Genomic DNA, 19,183 nt, shown 5'->3' with positions numbered 1-19,183 from the left:
GCTATCCCTGGTGGTTCAGGCTTGGACAGGACCTGGTACATATGAGTATAGTAGCCTGGCACTAATAAGAAAAGCTCAGCCAGTTTGCACTGCAAACTTACATAACTTTTCCCCCCCTATATAGATATAGAAATCTATATAGAAATCAGTGGTTCCTGTTATTTTAAATATATGTTCCTGTCATTTTAATCTGGTGTCTTGTTGGTGGTCTAAGGGCACAGAAGTTTTCTTCCATTCCCCATTCACATCTTGTGCATTGATTCTTTTGCCCCTCTTCCCTCTTTCTGCTGGTGGTCGTTGATGATCTTCTAAAGATTGTGGTTTGTGACTCAGGATCACTAAGCAAAATACTTTAAAACTTGGGTGGAAATATTGTTGCTGATCTGTTGTGTGTGTATTGTATATTCTTCAATATATTTTGAATTGTAACAATATGTTCTGGAAGGGTTATTTGTGGGAAACTCAAAACTACTTTTCATCTTACACATTATTTTTCTCCAGCTTCTTTCAGAGCTTAAGGGCATAATCATAACCAGGTCTACTCTACTCATTGAGCAGTAAGCTCAATGGGGCTTACTCTCAGGAAAGTGTGGTTAGGATTGCAGCCTAAGGCTGTTTGCTCACTCAATCACCATTTGGACAGGGGGAGGGGACAGGACAGGCCTGGCCCCTCTCCAGGGGGATGACAAACCATATGTTTAAATATTTTTACAGGCTTTATATTGCACCACAGTGCGGTATTAATTAATTAATTAACAGTATTTATATACCGCTTTTCAACTGAATGTTCACAAAGCGGTTTACAGAGAAAAATCAAATAACTAAATTGACTATAACTATAATAACTGGGAATAACTATAATAACTGGGAATTGGCGTATTTTCTGTACGCCAGCTTATGCAACGTGCTACCCAAGCACAAAACCAAGTCAGGATTCAATTCATATTTCTGTCAGCTGAATGAGAACTCAGGATACAGGTGGAGCCTGTTTATCTGCAGATCTGTGGATCTGGCTCAACGCGGGTCCCCTGGACCCGCATTGTGCTAAACTCAGACCCCCACTTGAACCCTTCAAAAGGGACTGGAGCTGTGCTCCGTTCCCCTTCGGAGGACTTTCTGAAGCCCAAAGAAGCAGCGCGCATCCGCAGCTGCCTCTGCAGGCTTCAGAATGGCTCACAGAACCAAAAGAACATGACTTCTGGTTTCCTGAGGGGAACCAGAAGTGACGCTTTTATGCCTTTCAAAGCATTCTGAGGCCCGGGGAAGCCCAGGGAGGACTGCACTCCGGCCCCCTCCAGAGACCTTTCTTAAGCCGGCAGAGATAGTATGCATCCACCCACTGCCTCTGTGGACTTCAGAATGGCTCGTAGAGCTGAGAGAACGCAAGGGAAACCAGAAGTAATTCTTTATGCCTTTTAAGGCATTCTGAGCCCCGGGGAAGCCTTCACTTCTGAGGCCCGGGGAAGCCCTCACTTCCCTGGGCCTCAGAATGCATTAAAAGGCATAAAAAGTCACTTCCAGTTTCCCTTGAGAAACTGGGTTCTTCAAGCTGAGTTCTTCAGCTCTATGAGCCATTCTGAAGCCTGCAGAGGCAGCGGATGGATGTGCGCAGCTTGTGCTGGCTTCAGAAAGCCCTCCAGAGGGGACCAGAGGGTCCTTTTCAAAGGGATTAAGTGGCCACAATTGCTGATTTGCCCAGAGATCTAGAGTTCTGCCCCACTAAATACAAAACAAAAAGTTGATTCTGAATAGACTAATTGCTTCCCCAGCCCCCCCCCTCACATTATGTTGCAAATTCAATGACAGAGTCCCCTTTATTTCATAACTTCCATTTCAAAAATAAAAAAAGGGACACTTCTGTCTCTTGGTTATAGTTGGATTAATAACAAATTATTAATAACAGATTGAGAGCAGCATGAAGAAACTCCAGAAAAAGCAAGGGTGAATAAAACCAAATATAAAAGCTGCAGCTCATCACAATTGTGATTTTTACACATCACAAGCTGCAGAGTAAAATTCACCGTTAAAATCATTAAAATTTCATTAGGCAACAACATAAGTTATATTCTGTATACATAATAAAATGGTATATCCCCACCCAAAAAATACATCTCCCAACACCCATACGCTATAATGGAAATGCCACCTGAAATGAACTTGTTTTCAGGCCCTGTCAAAAGATATTCAACCAATTAACAATAGTGTGGAATGTCTTGTCTCACTTATTTGAGACTCTTGGATTTTTTTTTAATCATACTATTCCTTGCCTGAAGGCAATCTGTAGTATGGTGTCCCTTGCTCTCTGTTTGAGACACAACAGAAGCTGAACCATAAGGCTAGGATTATGCTGATGGCTACTAAGAGTGGTCCTTGGGCTCCCCTACATCCTCTGCATCCTTGCCCCACTGATCTCATGGTAGTCAAGGAGGACAGAAATAGCAGCACATTACATGCAGCTTTGTGTTAACCAGAAAAAATCCCTTTTGCAGCTTTGTGTTAACCCAAAAAAATCCCTTTTGTTGAAGGAAGGCATCTCTTAGAGGAGGTAATTTGTAGTGGAGAAGCAGCAGGGAGAGCATAGAGAGTGATCACCTTTTTCCCCACCCACCACTTTTAAATCCATTTTATACCTCAAGAGATTTTTCCTCTCTTGCATTCTAAATAACCATATTTGGAACCCTACAGAGGGAAAGTGAGATTGGAAGAGCAATTTGTAGTGGAGAAGCAGTGAACAACGAAGGGGTTAAGCATCTGCTCTGAATCATTGCATCCCAAAGCTACATTCTCCTCACTGTTTTGTTCCACATGTTTGTCCACAATGTATACTTCCATGGTGAATGAACAAGAAGATTCTTCATTTCTTTAAACACAGGTTTCCTAATACTATGAAATTAATCCTTCAAATCCTCTTTCTGTTTTCAAAGAAATGTGGTATCACAAATGTGGTCTTGTTGATTTTGTATCCCTGTTGGGTGGGATACAAAAGCAATACATAGTGGAAATGTAAAAGGTGCAAAAGAGAGTGACTAAGATGATTACGGGGCTGGGGCACCTTCCTTATGAGGAAAGGCTATGGCATTTGGGCCTCTTCAGCCTAGAAAAGAGACGCCTGAGGGGGGACATGATTGAGACGTACAAAATTATGCATGGGATGGACAGAGTGGATAGGGAGATGCTCTTTACACTCTCACATAACACCAGAACCAGGGGACATCCACTAAAATTGAGTGTTGGGCGGGTTAGGACAGACAAAAGAAAATATTTCTTTACTCAGCGTGTGGTCGGTCTGTGGAACTCCTTGCCACAGGATGTGGTGCTGGCGTCTAGCCTAGACGCCTTTAAAAGGGGATTGGACAAGTTTCTGGAGGAAAAATCCATTATGGGGTACAAGCCATGATGTGTATGCGCAACCTCCTGATTTTTAGAAATGGATTATGTCAGAATGCCAGATGCAAGGGAGGGCACCAGGATGAGGTCTCTTGTTATCTGGGGTGCTCCCTGGGGCATTTGGTGGGCCGCTGTGAGATACAGGAAGCTGGACTAGATGGGCCTATGGCCTGATCCAGTGGGGCTGGTCTTATGTTCTTATGTTAATACATGAGCCCTGCTAGAGTCACCAATAACTCTTTTTGTTGGATTTGCTTGGCGTTTCTGGGAATTGCCGTCAAGTTTCAGGCAACCTACAGCAAGCAACCCTGAAGATTTTAACAGGCATTCCTTGCCTCAAGGACATTATGTGAAATATGTTCTCCAAAAACATCTTCAGTCAGAATGAGCAATCCTAGTCTTCAAAAGAATAAGACCAGCTCCCAAGCTTTGCCCAGGTGAAAAAAGCTTTTCCCACATGAAAAAAGACACCCAAAATGGGTGCAAACAACATCCAAACAAAGACTTCAATGTTTCTGTTATCAATGCAAATTGGAGAGTTTCAATGTGTGTGCTCTCAACTTCTAAATCAGTGGTTCCCAACCTTTAGGAGCCCGTGGACCACTGAGGCAAACACTGGAATTGGCGGGGACCACATGCAACCCCCTCCATCCCCACCACACACACACAAAACAATTTAATTTGGTAGCCCATGGGAGAGTGCTCAGGGAGGCACTGGAAAGTTGCAGGGGGTCCATTCTCTGCCCTCTCTGGCAGTTCATGGGGAAACATCTCACCAAGTGACCACTCCCCCACAGACTACCAGAAAGCATGGAGAATGGACCTTTCCGCAGGTGGTACTTCAGCAAGTGCTGGACCACCAGAGAGAGCAGAGAATTCACTACCTACAGCCACAGTCAACACTTCGGTGGACTGTGGGGGAGTGCTCACTTGGGGAGACATTGGAAGTGATCAAAGGTGGTCATCTTTTTTCTTGAGACCTTGAGGTCCACTTCTCAGTGTTTCCCAGACCACCTGTGGTCCCCAGACCACAGGCTGGGAACCACTGCTCTAAATAGTCAGACATGGGTCTCAAACACATTTTGGGCCTTCCACCAAATGTCACATTCTAGGAGTAGGAGGCCTCCTAGTGGCATTGCTGCTGCTAAAGGTTTGTGGGCTAATCACAAATGATGAAGTCCAGCATCTTCTTCAATTGTCCAGCTCTGCCATTTTCAGCTCACATCACACTAACAAGGCACTAAAATTGTCAAGGAACACTGCCAGTTTTTTACTTATATTATTACATTGCAATTAATTTTTAATTAATATAATTAACACAATGAAATCATTACATGACAATTAAAGAAATTCAAAAGAAGCTTGGAGAGGGAAGTACATGGGATTTTTGGAAAGGAGGAAAAATGGTTTTAAGTAGGGTTCAAATTGTCATCTGAAGTGCCAGAAAGTGTTGGCAAAGGGAGGTCAGACTGAGCACATACTGGAGAAATGTGGGGTGAGGGGCATGAGGAGACATGATTGAATCAAGTGCAGGATTCTAATGGGGGGGCGGAGAGAAAGAATGCTAGGCAACTGATTCTGGACTTTGGAAGGTGGGGAGAAATGAGGGAAGGGACAGTATGAGATTATGAGACTGGGGGGAGAATGTGTGTGTGGGAGGAGGGGTGGGGCAGGGGAGGAGAGGAGAGGAGAGGGAAGTGTCAATTGCCTGCAAGGGAATGCAACCAATAGCTCAAGCCTGTGCATGTCTACTCAGAAGTAAGCCCCATTATAGTCAATGGGGCTTACTCCCAGGTCAGTGTGGATAGGACTGTGGCCCAACACCCTTACTGCCAGCGAAGGGAGGGTTACTTTGGAGAGTTGCAGGCACACTATAGGAAGGAAGGGGTGTCTCTCAAGGACAGTTTTCAGCCAGCCAGTCCTTTGGTTGGTGGCCTCAACTGACTCCTGCTTCACTCCCTTCATACCTGCTTGCCCGCCTGATGCCTTCAGGCTTCCTCGCACTCATTCCACAGTTCCTGTCTGCCCAGAGCTCTGCCCAGCCCTCTTTGGCTGCTCAGTCAGTGTGCATTGGGCAGGCAATGGCCATTCAGCAGCAGGAGCAAGCAGGAAGCGGGTGCTTGTGGCTGCTTCTTAAAGTGTGCAACGCAAAACAGCCGCAACCAGCCCCTTCGCTGGCTGCCACGTGAGGCTCAAAGCGGCTGCTTCTCCTGCTCGGCTGCTTCCTCTGGGTCCACGGCACACCTGAGGCAGCCTCACAGCACAGTAGTGTGCCGTGGTGCAGCGGTTGAAAACTGCTCCTTGTTTGTACATTTCTTAAGAAGACATAAAGCAACAGTAAGAAGTGGAATGCGTAAAAAAAATCTGACCAGATAAAGCACAAAGATGTGGATGTGTTGGCCAAAGGGTACTTTACAAATTAGATCAACCTCTGGACATTACTAAAGAGTTAAACAGCAAACATTGGTTATCACCTGGTTTCCAGTAACAGACTTGTTTTCCTGGCAAGGGTAATTCGATAGAAATGGAGCTTGGACACTCCCCAAAGAATTCAATTGCGACATAATTATGTGCTAACTTTAGGTCAAATACTTAACTAATCTTGCTCAAAAACAAATGTCAGCAGACTTCAACTCAACCCTGTCTCCAGGTTAGACCTACTATAGAGAAAGAGGGGAAATGGGTGAACTGGGGGAGGAACAAAGTTAAGGAGGTTTCCAGTGCTTCCCAAGGGTTAGTAGCTATTCCTTCCAGCCAGTGGTGTCACTAGGGTTTGCTCATCCGGTGTGGGAGGCCCCATGATGGACCTCCTCCCATGCTGTGGGTGGGGCAACACCCTGGGGAGTGAGTGTGGCAATGAACCATCACCACGCCCCCCACTGGTTTTTGGCTGTACTTTTTGATAGAACACAGATATTTCAATGTGGTTTGTTTCATTGCATTCTGCATGAAATTTCACATCAATTGATATATATTATTATATATTATTCTATAATAATATTTTATAATATATTATTTTATAATATAATTGTGATTTTTAGTTATTTTTGTCACTAAATTTTGGTATTACCCCCAGCGGGTAATTAAAGTAAAACATATAAATAAGGAGAAACTAGCCCTGTTATACCAAATGAAATTTCTTTGTAGCCTGCCTGCAATTACCCCCTTCCCAAATCAGTAAGATTTTCAGCCCTACCCAGTGCCCAGTTCAATTTCTTATGTTTAAACCATATCACTATCAGGATCCACCTGGCTTTGCAAGTCTAAAAAATAAAAAAAAATTGACCTTACCAACTGAAGCCTCTGTTTCTTTATTTTGGGGGGGGGGAGGGCTGCTTTCTGGAGCATTTGTTGAGCTCCACTTTTATCAGATCAGGACCATTCTGATGGCCTCACATTACACTTTGCCTGGCCTGACCAGAGCCAAGGCATGCTTGCTTACTTGTTAGTAAATGCCTACTCACTAGTAAATGCTTAGTTTCGCTTTACATTCGCCAGGTTGGAGGGAAGGACTTCCTTCTTGATGTTTTTTGGGGGCTGCGTCCATTGGATCAGGACCATTCTGGTGTCATTGATCCCTCTCAGCCTGCCCTTTCTGATGGACTAAGGCAAGTTTGCCTACTCATGAGTAAACACATGATAGGGCTCGGTTTCACTTCCCATAGGGCTCCATGCATTTTTGTTTTCCAGTTTTTCAGCCATAACGTTTGATAGAAAGGAGATATTTCACTCTGGTTTTTTCCATTGCATTCTTCTGTAAATTCCACGTCCAACATTATATGACATGATGGTATTATAACTAAAAACTGTGATTTTACCATGTGTGTGTGTGTCCCCCCCAGTGTGCGTCACCCAGTGTGGCCCGCATTCTGCTAGCGATGGCACTGCTTCCAGTGGCAAAATGGTTGGGCAACATAAAAAGTGATATAAGTCAGTGGTTCCCAAACTATTTAGAGGCCCTAGAGGAGGGATGTCAAATTTATTTCATACAGCATACCAGCTTGAAATGAACATTCGTGGTGCCTGCTGAGGGCCAGAAGTGACATCATTGAACAGAAAGTGACATTATTAAGCAGATGATGACAAGAAATAAGCGCTTTGTTCTCACGTAGAAACTCATTAGCTGCAAATGACAGAAGAGAAAATGTGCAAATCTTGTTCACAATTTCAAGATATGAGAGAGCCCAACTGTCAAGCTGAGAGAACCCAATTATAATGGGGATGGGTGGGTAAATTGCTTTTGGGGGCCACATTAGGCCCGCGGGCATTATATTTGAACTCCCTGCCCTGGAGGCTGCTGCCTGATTTATAAATGCCAAAGGGTGTGGATAGAATGGTGATCGGGCAGCAGTGCCTCCTCCCCACAAGCAGCAGCTCATTCAACCCTCAATCTGCCCGGTCAATTTCATGAACTACCAAAAATTGGGTCATGATCCACTGGTGGGTCCCAGACCCACAGTTTGGGAACCACTGAATAAGTTATTGCATGGACAAGGTACTACTTTTCACTTACATCTCATGACAGGGGTCTCATCAGGCATAATTGGAATAAATTTCTCATTTCATCTTTCCAGCCACTCTTTTGGATCTGGTCTGGGCTTCTCAAGGGTTTGCAACAAAAGTGGAGGTGGAAATGTGCTCTTGTTTCTACAGGTGGAAGATTTGGGGGACTGAGAACGCCCTGTGCCTGTAGCTGCCATCCTCATGTACGATGATCAGAATGCAATGAACGCAAGCATTTGTTGACATTTCCACTGTACAGCTTCACAAAAAATCTGAGTTCCAGCTTCAACCTACTTCAGTCATCATTTATTCATTCATCGTTATTTCTCATCTTAGCTCAATCCTAACTATATCCACCCCCTGCTGATGCAGTCAGGGCCAGCCTTAGGACTATTTGGCCAAATCAGGCCCCATGCTTTGGAGATATCCCATGCCACCGCCACCCCAGCACAGAATCATCCATGCTGAGGTGTGGTGAGCAGAGAGCTATGTGGTCCCTCCTGCCTGCCCCTGAGTCTGTATAGCCCAAAATGGGCCTCCCAGAAGCAGCTGGTGGTGATGTCATCATGTCACTGCCACCTATTTCCAGGTGCACGCTTTGCGCAAGACACCATCAGCGTTGGGCATGCCACAACTGCAATTGTAATACTGCTTGATGAGTTGGGGGGGCCATGGGAGGTAGGAGCCCCTACAAAAATACTCTACGTTGGGCCCTGCTGCTCCTGGGGCCAGTCCTGGATGTAGTTACCTACCATTAAAATGCTTGGCACAATTCTCTGGATTACTCCCCAAATTCTTGGCATAGATGCCTATCTTCAATGTTCTCTTCCGCATTTGTTGATTAAACAGTGAGGCATTGCAAAAGGACTTGGCTTATAAGAAGGCTCACAGGGCAAATGCCTCAGGGGTCATTCCTGCTGCCCAGAGCACTATGGAGGAAACTTCTCTCTATCTGGTGGCTGCCCTGGTGATCTGTTTCCCGGCATCTTCCCATAGCCAGCTGTAAGTATAGGATAAATCCTAGCACAGAAACAATAAGCAGGAGTTTTGTCCTCAGAAGTACATCTCATTCATTATTGCCTTTCTTCTCTGAAGTTGTCCTCTAAGGAGATTCACCAAATTCAAAATTCTTTTCTTTCTTCTAAAGCTGACTTAGAATGGCTTCAAATGTTGTTGTTGTTTAAAATCCCAATACAGAAAGCAATTCTGTGTACAAAAATGTGTTGGAACCACATGTAAGAATAACCTTTGGTTGCAAAGGTGCAGCATTTTCTCTCCAGTCAGGAGCCAGTTAGATGTCTCTGGGGAATCCACAAGTAGGATATGAAAGCAATAGTGCTCCTGTGTTGTTTTTCCCCAGGGTCCAGTATATAAAAGTATATTATTATGGTTCTTATACACACTCCACAGGACGTTGGTGGTTGGATTTGGCCTGTTAAATAGTGGGTCCTTCCCAAGGACCTGGGATATTCACAGATATTTCAAAAAAATGTGTGCTTTTCCAAGCAAGGCTTGGAAAAATGTATTCTGCAGCTGATGTGTAATGATTTCATTTATACCTAGGATGTTCAGTTTTGGCCAGAGTTGTACCAACAGCAGTTGGTACAATTTTAGCTTTTTTCTGCCATAGGCTTTCTACTTCAATTTGCAAAACTTTATACTTCATGTTTTCCCTGTTCCTTCTCTTCAGTTCTCACTTCCGCAGGTATTTCCACATCTACTATCCAGAACTTCTTTTCTGCAATTGTCAGGTCTGGGGTGTTGTGGGCTAGGTGTTTGTATTTGAGAACCCACAAAATTTTCACTTGTTCATTTTCAGCTTTGTGGTTGTATTATTATTATTATTATTATTGATTTTCACACAATCAGACAGGTGTTATTGACTAGTTTGTTTTATCTGAAGGAGCCCTTCTCAAGAGCCTGGGGTGCCTGGTTTTATTCTATTTTTATATGATAAATACCATTGCAAAATGTAAGCTGTTCCCAGTAAAGCTGCTTTTTGCAGTTGATTGAATTGCGGTAATTTCTGTGGCTCCTGTGCTGTTCAGGTGCTCTTCAAGGTGTTTTGGAATTACACTGAGGGCACCGATCACCATTGGGATTATTTGGGTCTTATATTGCCACAACCTTTCAATTTCTATTTGTAAGTCTTGGTATTTTGTTATTTTTTCCAGTTATTTTTCTTCTACTCTGCTATCACCACGTATTGCTATATCAATGATTTTGACTTCTTATTGTTTCTTCTCGACTACATTTATGTCTGGTGTATTGTGTGATAAATGTTTGCCTGTTGTAATTGGAAATTCCGTAATATTTTTGCATCTTCATTTTTAACAACTTTTTCAATTTTGTAGTCCCACCATTTTTTGGCTGCAGGTAGCTTATATTTTTTAACAGATACTCCAGTGTATCATTGTTGCTATCTTGTCATGCCTTTGTAGACTATTTTACAGACTACGACTACTTTGTAGTCTGTAGTCTTTTTACAGCTAATTAGGCGGTCCACTGTTATTCTATGCAAATCTGCCATTCTGAGTAGATAGAGAAACTCTCTTTTCACTTTCACATAACACCAGAACCAGGGGACATTCACTAAAATTGAGTGTTGGAGAGTTAGACAAAAGCAAATATTTTTTTTACCCAGCGTGTAATTAGTCTGTGGAACTCCTTACCACAGGAAGTAGTGATAGCATCTTGCCTAGATGCCTTTAAGAAGGGATTGCCTTTAAGAAATAACTGGAGGAAAAGTTCACCACAGGTTACAAGTCATGGAACATATGTGCAAGCTCCTGGTTATAGTGGTAGGATACCTCAGATTGTCAGATGGAGAGGAAGGCAACATAATGCAGGCCGTGTCTTGTTGTCTTGTCTTGAAGCAATTGGTGGACTGCTGTGAGATACAGGAAGCTGGAGTAGATGAGCCTTTGGCCTGATCCAGCAGGGCTGTTCTCATGTTCTTATATATTTATATAATATTAATAAATAGTAATGCAATGAAATAATAAATTATTTAAACCTGGGTTATCCTCCTCCTCCCTCACAGAAGATCCTTAAAATGTGGCTTCTGCCTTTCTACTCAAGCCAGTGGCGTCACTAGGATTCACGTCACCCCATGCAGTGGTCAAGGCAACGCCCCAGGTGGTGGGCGTGGTGATGTACCATTGCACCACCCCCACTGGTTTTTTGGCTGTACCTTTTGTTAGAACATAGATATTTCAATGTGGTTTGTTTCATTGCATTCTGCATGAAATTACGCATTATTATTATTATTATTATTATTATTATTATTATTATTATTATTATTATTATTATTATTTACTTTTACCCTGCCTTCCTCCCCGAAGGGACTCAAGGTGGCTTACAAACAAGGTTAAAACATAATTTAAAAGCAGATAAAAACATAACATATAACATATAACATTGATATATAACATTCTGAGTAAAACTTGTAGAGTCACACACACACACCTGTGTCAACTTACTAACAACTTATTGCAGCACTTCTCAAACTTTTAGCACTGGGACCCACAGTGACAATCTGTCCAGGACCCATTGGAAGTGATATCATGGTCAGAAGTTACATCATCAAGCAAACTAAAATAAATAATTATAAATATTAAATTAAAATAAAAGAAATAATTAAATAAGGGGGAGCCAGTCGTGTTTCACCAAGTGAATCTACTCTGAAGTAAGTCCTATTGTGGTCAACAGGGCTTACTCTCAGGAAAGTGTGAGTAGGATTGCAGCCTGTGAGCCCAATCTTATGCATGTTTACTCTGAAGTAAGTCCCATAGTTGTCAATGGGGCTTACTCTCAGGAAAGTGTGAGTAGGATTGCAGCCTGTGAGCCCAATCTTATGCATGTCTACTCTGAAGTAAGTCCCATAGTGGTCAATGGAGCGAGCTTACTCAGTAGTCTGCCTACAATAACACCCCCCCTCCAAAAAAAAAAAAAAAAAAGAATCAGTGAGATTTCCAGCCCTCCCCAGTGCCCAGTTTAAGGTTCTTCTATCTGAGGCATATCAAGATAGACCCACCTGGCTTTGCAAGTGCAAAATAGAAAACATTCCCCTTTTTTGTCCTTTTTCGTGGGGGGGGGGAGGGAGGCTGCCTTCTGGAACATTTGTTGTGCTCCAGCTCCATTGGATCGGGACCATTCTGGTGTCCTCACATTCCCCTTTGCCTGGCCTGACCACCAGCCAAGGCAGGTCTGCCTACTCGTGAGTAAATGTGACCATGTGGCTGCTTTCCATAGGGCTCAATAGACTCGCAGCTGGGAGGGGGGACCTCCTTCTCTGGTGTTTCTGGGGGCTGAATTCATTGGATCAGGACCATTCTGGTGTTGTTGGATTCCTCTCAGCCTGCCCTTTCCGAGGGACTATGGCAAGTACTCCTACTCGCAAGTAAACGTGCAATATGGCTCACTTTCACTTTCCATAGGGCTCCATGCATTTTTTCTTTACGGTTTTTTGGCCATAACTTTTGAAGGAAAGGAGCTATTTCAATTGTTCTTTGCATTGTGTTCCGCTGGGAATTCTGCATCCAACGGTGTATGGCATGACAGGGTTACTCCTAAAACCGCAATTTTAGCATGTCACCCCCCCCAGGGCGTGTCACCCAGTGCGGCCTGCACCCCCCACACCCCCTAGCGACACCACTGACTCAAGCTACCTTGCCTGTATCTGGTGTGAATGTGAGCACTGCCTAGATAGTGCCTGTTTCTTGGCTTTTCTTAAGCACGAGAATAAGGAAATACAGCATAGAAATGTGGGCTGATATGTCAAGATATTACAAGACTGAACACATGCCACAAACAAAATCTGTCTCCTTCATAGCTACACCCTCATCACTCCTAATGTTCTGCGGGTAGAGACTGAAGAGAAGGTTGTGATAGAGGCTCATGGACTCAGCTCCCCAACAAACGTCACTGTCACTGTCTATGATTCCCTCCAAGCCAGGAGCACTTTGTGCCAGGTTTCAACTACTCTGAACAACACAAATGGCATGATGGTGACTCCTACCATAAAGGTAAGTGTATGTGTCTATGATCATAGAGGGCACCAAGATGTACATGAGGTACCAAGTCAACTTGAAACATTTTGCTTATAAAAACAAAACAAAAACAGTTGTGAGATAGAGAGAAGAAAAGTGCAAAGTATTCATGTAGTTAAGGTAAACAAAAACATGTAGCAGAATTCTGAACTACAACTCATTCCTAAAAAGATATGCCTGAGGGATTTGTGCAAGCAAGTCTAATTTCTCTGGTAATGGATGTTGGTGAGTCAAACACATACACACAGGATATGACTCAATGCTGGAAATGGGGAGCACTTCAGGTTAATGTCCTACTCTGGTCAAAGCTGACCTCTCATGAATTGATCTCCCCAAGTGGCTGCACTGCAAGATCTTAGAGAAATGCTGCTGGTTCCCTTGTAATGTCACAAGATGAGATGGGAGCAGCCTTTGGACAGCCCACAACTGCAGCTTCCTTTCCCAAGCTTCCCAATGCCTTTCCCAACCCACTCCTATCAATTTCCGTGCCATACCATGCAGCTGCACCAAAATGGGCTGTGGTGGTGTGATTGGGAAGCTTGGGAAAATATTTTCCCTTACCTTCCCATAACCCTCCTAATCCCCTATGAGTCTCCTTGGACTTAGCCAGCTATTTGGCATATGTTTGAAAGGGGGTGTGTCAGGAGGCAAGGAAGGCGATAGAATACTGGCAAAGGTTGTGTGCACCAGGACGCACCTTTTCAGACCTGACATGCCTCCTTCTCTGCCTGGTCTCTTCTTCATTCTGCCCACTCCCTTGCCCCAGTACACCCACTCCGATAGCTCCAGATAGAGGATTTGAAATGGCCAATGGTAGCCTGCTCTTTGCAACGCCACAGAGCCTTTGCAACACTGTAACTAGTGTTACAATAGGATTGGGCCTGATAGGATTGGGCTGCTAGAGTGGCTTGCTTCATAGGATACCGTCACGGAAACCAGGACATTCCAAAGTCAGGTTCTTGCAGGTTTCTTCATTATGGCTTAGGAGGAGGAGGTAGATGCCCTGCAGCATCCCAGATTGCAGGTCTTTGTCCTCCTATAAGAGACACAACTTGGTTTTTAGCTCATCTGTTGGCAAACCCCTTCTTGGAAACCAAGAGGAAAAAGTGATGCAGCCCTCTGGAGCTTGAGTCCAGCTGCTCAGATGATTGACAAGAAAAATATTTCCTTACCCAGCATGTAATTAACCTATGGAACTCCACAGGATGTGGTAATGGCATCTGGCCTAGATGCCTTAAAAAAAAATTGAATAGATTTATGGTGGAAAAGTCCACCACAGGTTATAAGCTGTGATAGGTACATGTAAAAAGAATTTGTGGGATTCTTTTCAGCTTGTAGAACCTGAGGATGTGGACAGGATCCTTTGGAATGTGAAGCCGTCCGCCTGCCCATTGGATCCATGCCCAGCCTGGCTGGTTAGATCTGCCTGGGAGGAACTGGCCGAGTGGACAGAGAAGGTAGTAAATTCATCTTTGAGGGAGGGGGTGTTGCCTCTGGCATTAAAGCAAGCAGTGGTTCACCCTCTCCTGAAAAAGCCCTCTCTGGACCCATCTATATTGGATAATTATCGGCCAGTCTCAAACCTCCCATTTCTGGGCAAAGTGATCGAGCAGGTGGTGGCGTCTCAGCTCCATAGAATCCTGGATGAAGTGGATTATCTGGATCCCTTTCAATCTGGCTTCAGGTCTGACTTCGGGATGGAGAGATGGCCTTGGTCACCTTGGTGGATGACCTATGCCGAGGGCTGGACAGAGGGAGTGCATCCTTGCTAGTCCTTTAGGACCTCTCAGTGGCTTTCAACATCATCGACCGTGGTGTCCTTCTGGGATGGTTGGCCAAAGTGGGGATTGGGGGCACTGTTTTGCAGTGGTTCTGGTTCTGTTTTGCAGTGGTTTTGCCATGGTTCTGGTCCTTCTTGGCCAACAGGTCCCAGATGGTGGTTCTAGGGGACTCCTGTTTGGCACCCTGGCCCTTGAGGTGTGGGATGCCGCAGGGTTCTATTTTGTCTCCTATGTTGTTTAACATCTACATGAAACCGCTGGGAGAGGTCATCAGGAGTTTTGGAGTTGGGTGCCACCAGTATGCTGATGACACCCAGCTCTATCTCTCCTTTCCACGGGACTCCAGGGTGGCTGTCTCTATCCTGGAGTGTTCCCTGGAGGCAGTTGGGATCTGAATGAGGGCGAACAAGCTGAAATTAAATCTGGACAAGACAGAGATCCTCCTGGTGCAGAAATCCACGATGCGGGTGCTGGACTATCACCCTGCTCTGAATGGGGTTGCACTCCCCCTGAAAGAGCAGGTTTGCAGCTTGGGGGGTTCTCCTGGACTCACAGCTTCTCCTGGATGTCCAGGTGTCGGCTATGGCCAGGAGTGCCTTTGCCTAGTTTCAGCTGGTGCGCCAACTACGGCTGTACCTGTCTCGGGCAGATCTGGCCATTGTGGTCCATGCCATGGTGACATCAACATTAGATTATTGTAATGCACTCTATGTGGGGCTGCCCCTGAAGACGGTCCGGAAGCTACAGCTAGTGCAGAATGCGGCGACTCGGGTAGTTGCTGGGAGTTGGCGGTTTGACTCTGTCATGCCGCTACTCCAGCAAGTGCACTGGCTGCCCATTCATTTCCAGTCTGAATTCAAGGTGCTGGTTATGACCTTTAAAGCCCTAAATGACTTGAGACCAGCATATTTGAGAGACCGCCTTCTTCTGTATAGTCCGGTCCATTCTCTGAGGTCATCAGAAGGGACCCTTGTTGGTTGTGCCGTCATTGAGAGTGGTGAAGGGAATGGCAGCCAGAAACAGGGCCTTTTCAGTGGTGGCACCTGCACTATGGAATTCCCTCCCCTTTGAATTGAGAACAGCTTCCTCATTATTAACATTCCAGCGGGGCCTGAAGACTTTTTTATTCAGGAAAACCTCTGAGGCCTTATAAGCACTGCTTTTATTGTTGTTGTTGTTTTATAAATTATGTCTTTTACTGCATGCTTTTAATCTGCTGCTATGTATTTTATCTTGTTTTAATTGCTTTTTATTTTTAATGTTTATTTGTATCTTACTTTGTTTTTATTTTAAATTGATTGTTAGCTACCTTGGGTGCCCTTCAGGGAGAAAGGCGGAATACAAATCTAATACAACAACAACAACAACAACAAAGCTTTATTAGGCATAAAAATTTGATAGGTGAAGACTCTGTGCATAAACCGTACAGAGACTAGAAACCTAAGCAGTACACAAATATATGTATATGTGCGCACTTACGTGTACATACGGATACAAACATACATTGCATTATACATTACAAATCTAATAAATAAATAAATAAATGAATAAATAAATGAATAACTGAATAAATGTAACCTCCTGGTTTTAGAAGTAGGCAACCTCAGAATGCCAAGTGCAAGGGAGTAGCAACAGGATCAGTGGCATCAGTAGGAGGGTTCAGGGGGTGTGGACCCCACCAGGTGACACCCGCAGGAGGGTGACACCACTACTGCCCAAAACTGTGAAAATTTTTATATTTTTGAATAATACCATCATTATATATCATTGGATAGGTAATTTAATGCTGAATACATCAAAACAAACTGCAATGAAATATTTTTATTGGTTACTGTTTTGTTGGGTGACCTGTACTGTTATTTATTAAAATAAATAAATAAAGTTAATTGGGATTTCACCAACCCCAATGATGCCACTGCATTTAGACTATGTATATGATAATGTAATTTATTCTGTATTTCTGGCATGAGAGGTGGTCCACCATGGAGGTGATGCAATAAGCTCTCGCACCAGATGACACAAACCCTAGTGTTGCATCTGACCAGGATGCAGATCTCTTGTTGTCTTATGTGCTCCTTGAGGCATCTGGTGGGCCACTATGAGATGCAGGAAGCAGACCAGGTGGGGCTTTTGGCCCATCAGAGTTCATCTTATGTATGAGCTCAGCTAGCTCAGGTACATACATGATGACTCCTGTGTTGGGAGTCAACCTTAGCAAGGATTGGCAGTCTCCAGTACATGCCTTGGAATCTCCAGTGCAAGATCCCTGTATACAATTTTGTTCACCAACATAATTCCTGTTGACGATCTCCTTACACAGATTTTGGCCAAGGACCTAAAGATGGACACTAAGCAAAACCAGTATGTGACTATCCGGGCACAAAGTTCCCGGTTCCAACTGGAGAAGTTGGTTCTGGTCTCCGTCCACAGTGGCTATATTTTCATCCAGACAGATAAGACCATCTACACACCTGGATCTATAGGTAAAGACTTATTTAGCTCCAGCTGTAAAGTCATCTGGGATCCCTGTGGGATAGTGACGTGGGTGGCGCCTTGGGGATCATCTGTTTTGTTTTCTTAGAACTTCTCATCAGATGGCTCCCTGATTTTTTTTTCAGAGAGTTGAAGGTGGCTAAGGTGTGGTTGCATCACTGCTCATTCACATGCACACATGTCTTCCTACATATGTCATGCACACACACACACACACGCACACACACACACACACACACACACACACACACACACACACACACACACACGTCTTCCTACATATGTCATGCACACACACACACACACACACACACACACAATAATTCAAATTGGAAGAATTAGCAATTAGAGTGAGAAGTCAAATTCAGCAGCATCTGACAGCTTTGGGATTGTTGACCTTGGTGAGCAACCTCAAAGTACCTCAAAATTAGGCTGCCTGTAACCATGAGACTAAGAGACCAATCCTGTGCTTGGCGGCACGGCTCCATGCCGTGGAGCACTGTTGCAAATGTGTCATAAGGCATGTTTGCGGGGCTCACCACCAGGCTCCCGCCAGTGCTAGCCCGGTGCCAGCCTGTGCTGGGCGAGCGCAGGGCGGTCGTCCAGCTTCTGTGGCTTGGCGGTCTCCTGAACCACGAAGCTGCGGAATGGGAGGCGGGGGCATGGACGGGGGCAGGGAGGGGGCGTGATGGGGAGGGAAGAGGCTGGCAGGGGGCAGAGAGAGGGCAGAGGGAGGCATGCCAGGGGGTGGGCAGGAGGCGTTTTGGGGGGAGGGAGGAAGGGAGGAGCGTCTGCTCCACAGGATCCAAGGCGCTCGTGCAGGGCTGAGTGCCCTACGCAAGTGCCTTTCCTATTGCAGGGCTGCTTATCTTACTCGGGGAAGGGGACAAACATCCCCTTCTCCCGAGCTGCCTACCGCGGTAGCGCGGGAGGTGCAGGATTCGGCAGCAGCCCTTCTCGGTGTCGCCGAGCCTGGGCACCCCGGGCAGCTCAGGATTGGGCTGCCAAATCCCAAGCCAAAGGGCCACTTAGGCAGGTGTAAGTCTCTTGCGCCGGCCCTGAGGTGATGCAAAAGTGCCATAATACATCTCTGGACCACCATGGGAGTCAGAAGGCTGGCACACAGAGATGCACTCGCCTCTGCAGTGCCAGCTTAAGGTAAGTTTGCACCACTGGCAGGGGTCTGAGGAAGGTGGGAGAGGGTGTGTCAGGGGCATTCTAGGGCAGGGGAGTGGAAGGGGTGGGTTGGTGGGAGGACTGGGCCCGGGAGGGGGGTGGGACCAGGATTCAGCACTTAGGCCAGATCCTAACCCACCTTCTAGGTGGCCCAACCTACACAAGGCTGCTTAGATTTGCGCCAGCTCTTTAGGTTTTACTTAGGTAAGGGGAATTAATTGTCCCGAGTTGTGATGACATCACCACAATTACTTTCAGGTCATTTGTGACCATGCCAAGACTGGCTGCAACCAGCAGGAGTCCCAGCAATCGAGCAAGCAAGTGGCATTGCTCCAAGTGACTGCATCAAGAAAGGCTGCTGTGGCTGCAGCAAGTCTTGGCACGCCTCAGAGCAGTGCTGATCGTTTCTTCCGAAGCAGGCAGCATCACTCTGACCACATGCAGCCAGTCTCGGTGCAATCGCATGCCTCAGAGCAATGCTGCCAGCTTCTGGGCCACATCACTCTGAGACACGCGATTGCACTGAATGGCTGTGACAGCTGTGACAGGGGTGGAGACATTGCTGCTCCTCACAGAGTGCTGCCTGGGGTCCTGTGACCCTTGTGACATCCCCCCCCCCCAGCTACTTAAGTGCCACTTTCCACACTTTCTCTCCTGGGGAAAAGTGAAATCTGCAAAAAATAAAAAAATTTAAGAACACCTCTATACATAAGTAAATAAATGACAGTCGTGGTGACTATAATGTTTCTTACTGAAGGTGAAGGGTCTCCGCTTTTGAGGGTGAATAGACAG

The 19,183-nt window shown here is 45.2% G+C and overlaps 1 protein-coding gene across 1 annotated transcript in view; it reads left to right on the top strand.

Annotated features, from left to right (window-relative positions):
• Positions 1 to 8,821: 8,821 nt before the first annotated feature.
• Positions 8,822 to 19,183, top strand: part of LOC136641826 (A.superbus venom factor 1-like) — an 85,338-nt gene continuing 74,976 nt past the window's right edge. Inside the window, exons 1-3 of the mRNA XM_066617884.1 lie at positions 8,822 to 8,892; positions 12,725 to 12,917; positions 17,043 to 17,205. Of these exons, the coding sequence (XP_066473981.1) occupies positions 8,822 to 8,892; positions 12,725 to 12,917; positions 17,043 to 17,205 (427 nt within the window). The remainder of the gene's footprint in view (positions 8,893 to 12,724; positions 12,918 to 17,042; positions 17,206 to 19,183) is intronic.

This window comes from Tiliqua scincoides, chromosome 2 (assembly GCF_035046505.1).
Source record: "Tiliqua scincoides isolate rTilSci1 chromosome 2, rTilSci1.hap2, whole genome shotgun sequence".
NCBI classification, from domain to species: Eukaryota; Metazoa; Chordata; class Lepidosauria; order Squamata; family Scincidae; genus Tiliqua; species Tiliqua scincoides.
This window is presented reverse-complemented; position numbering and strand designations above follow the sequence as displayed.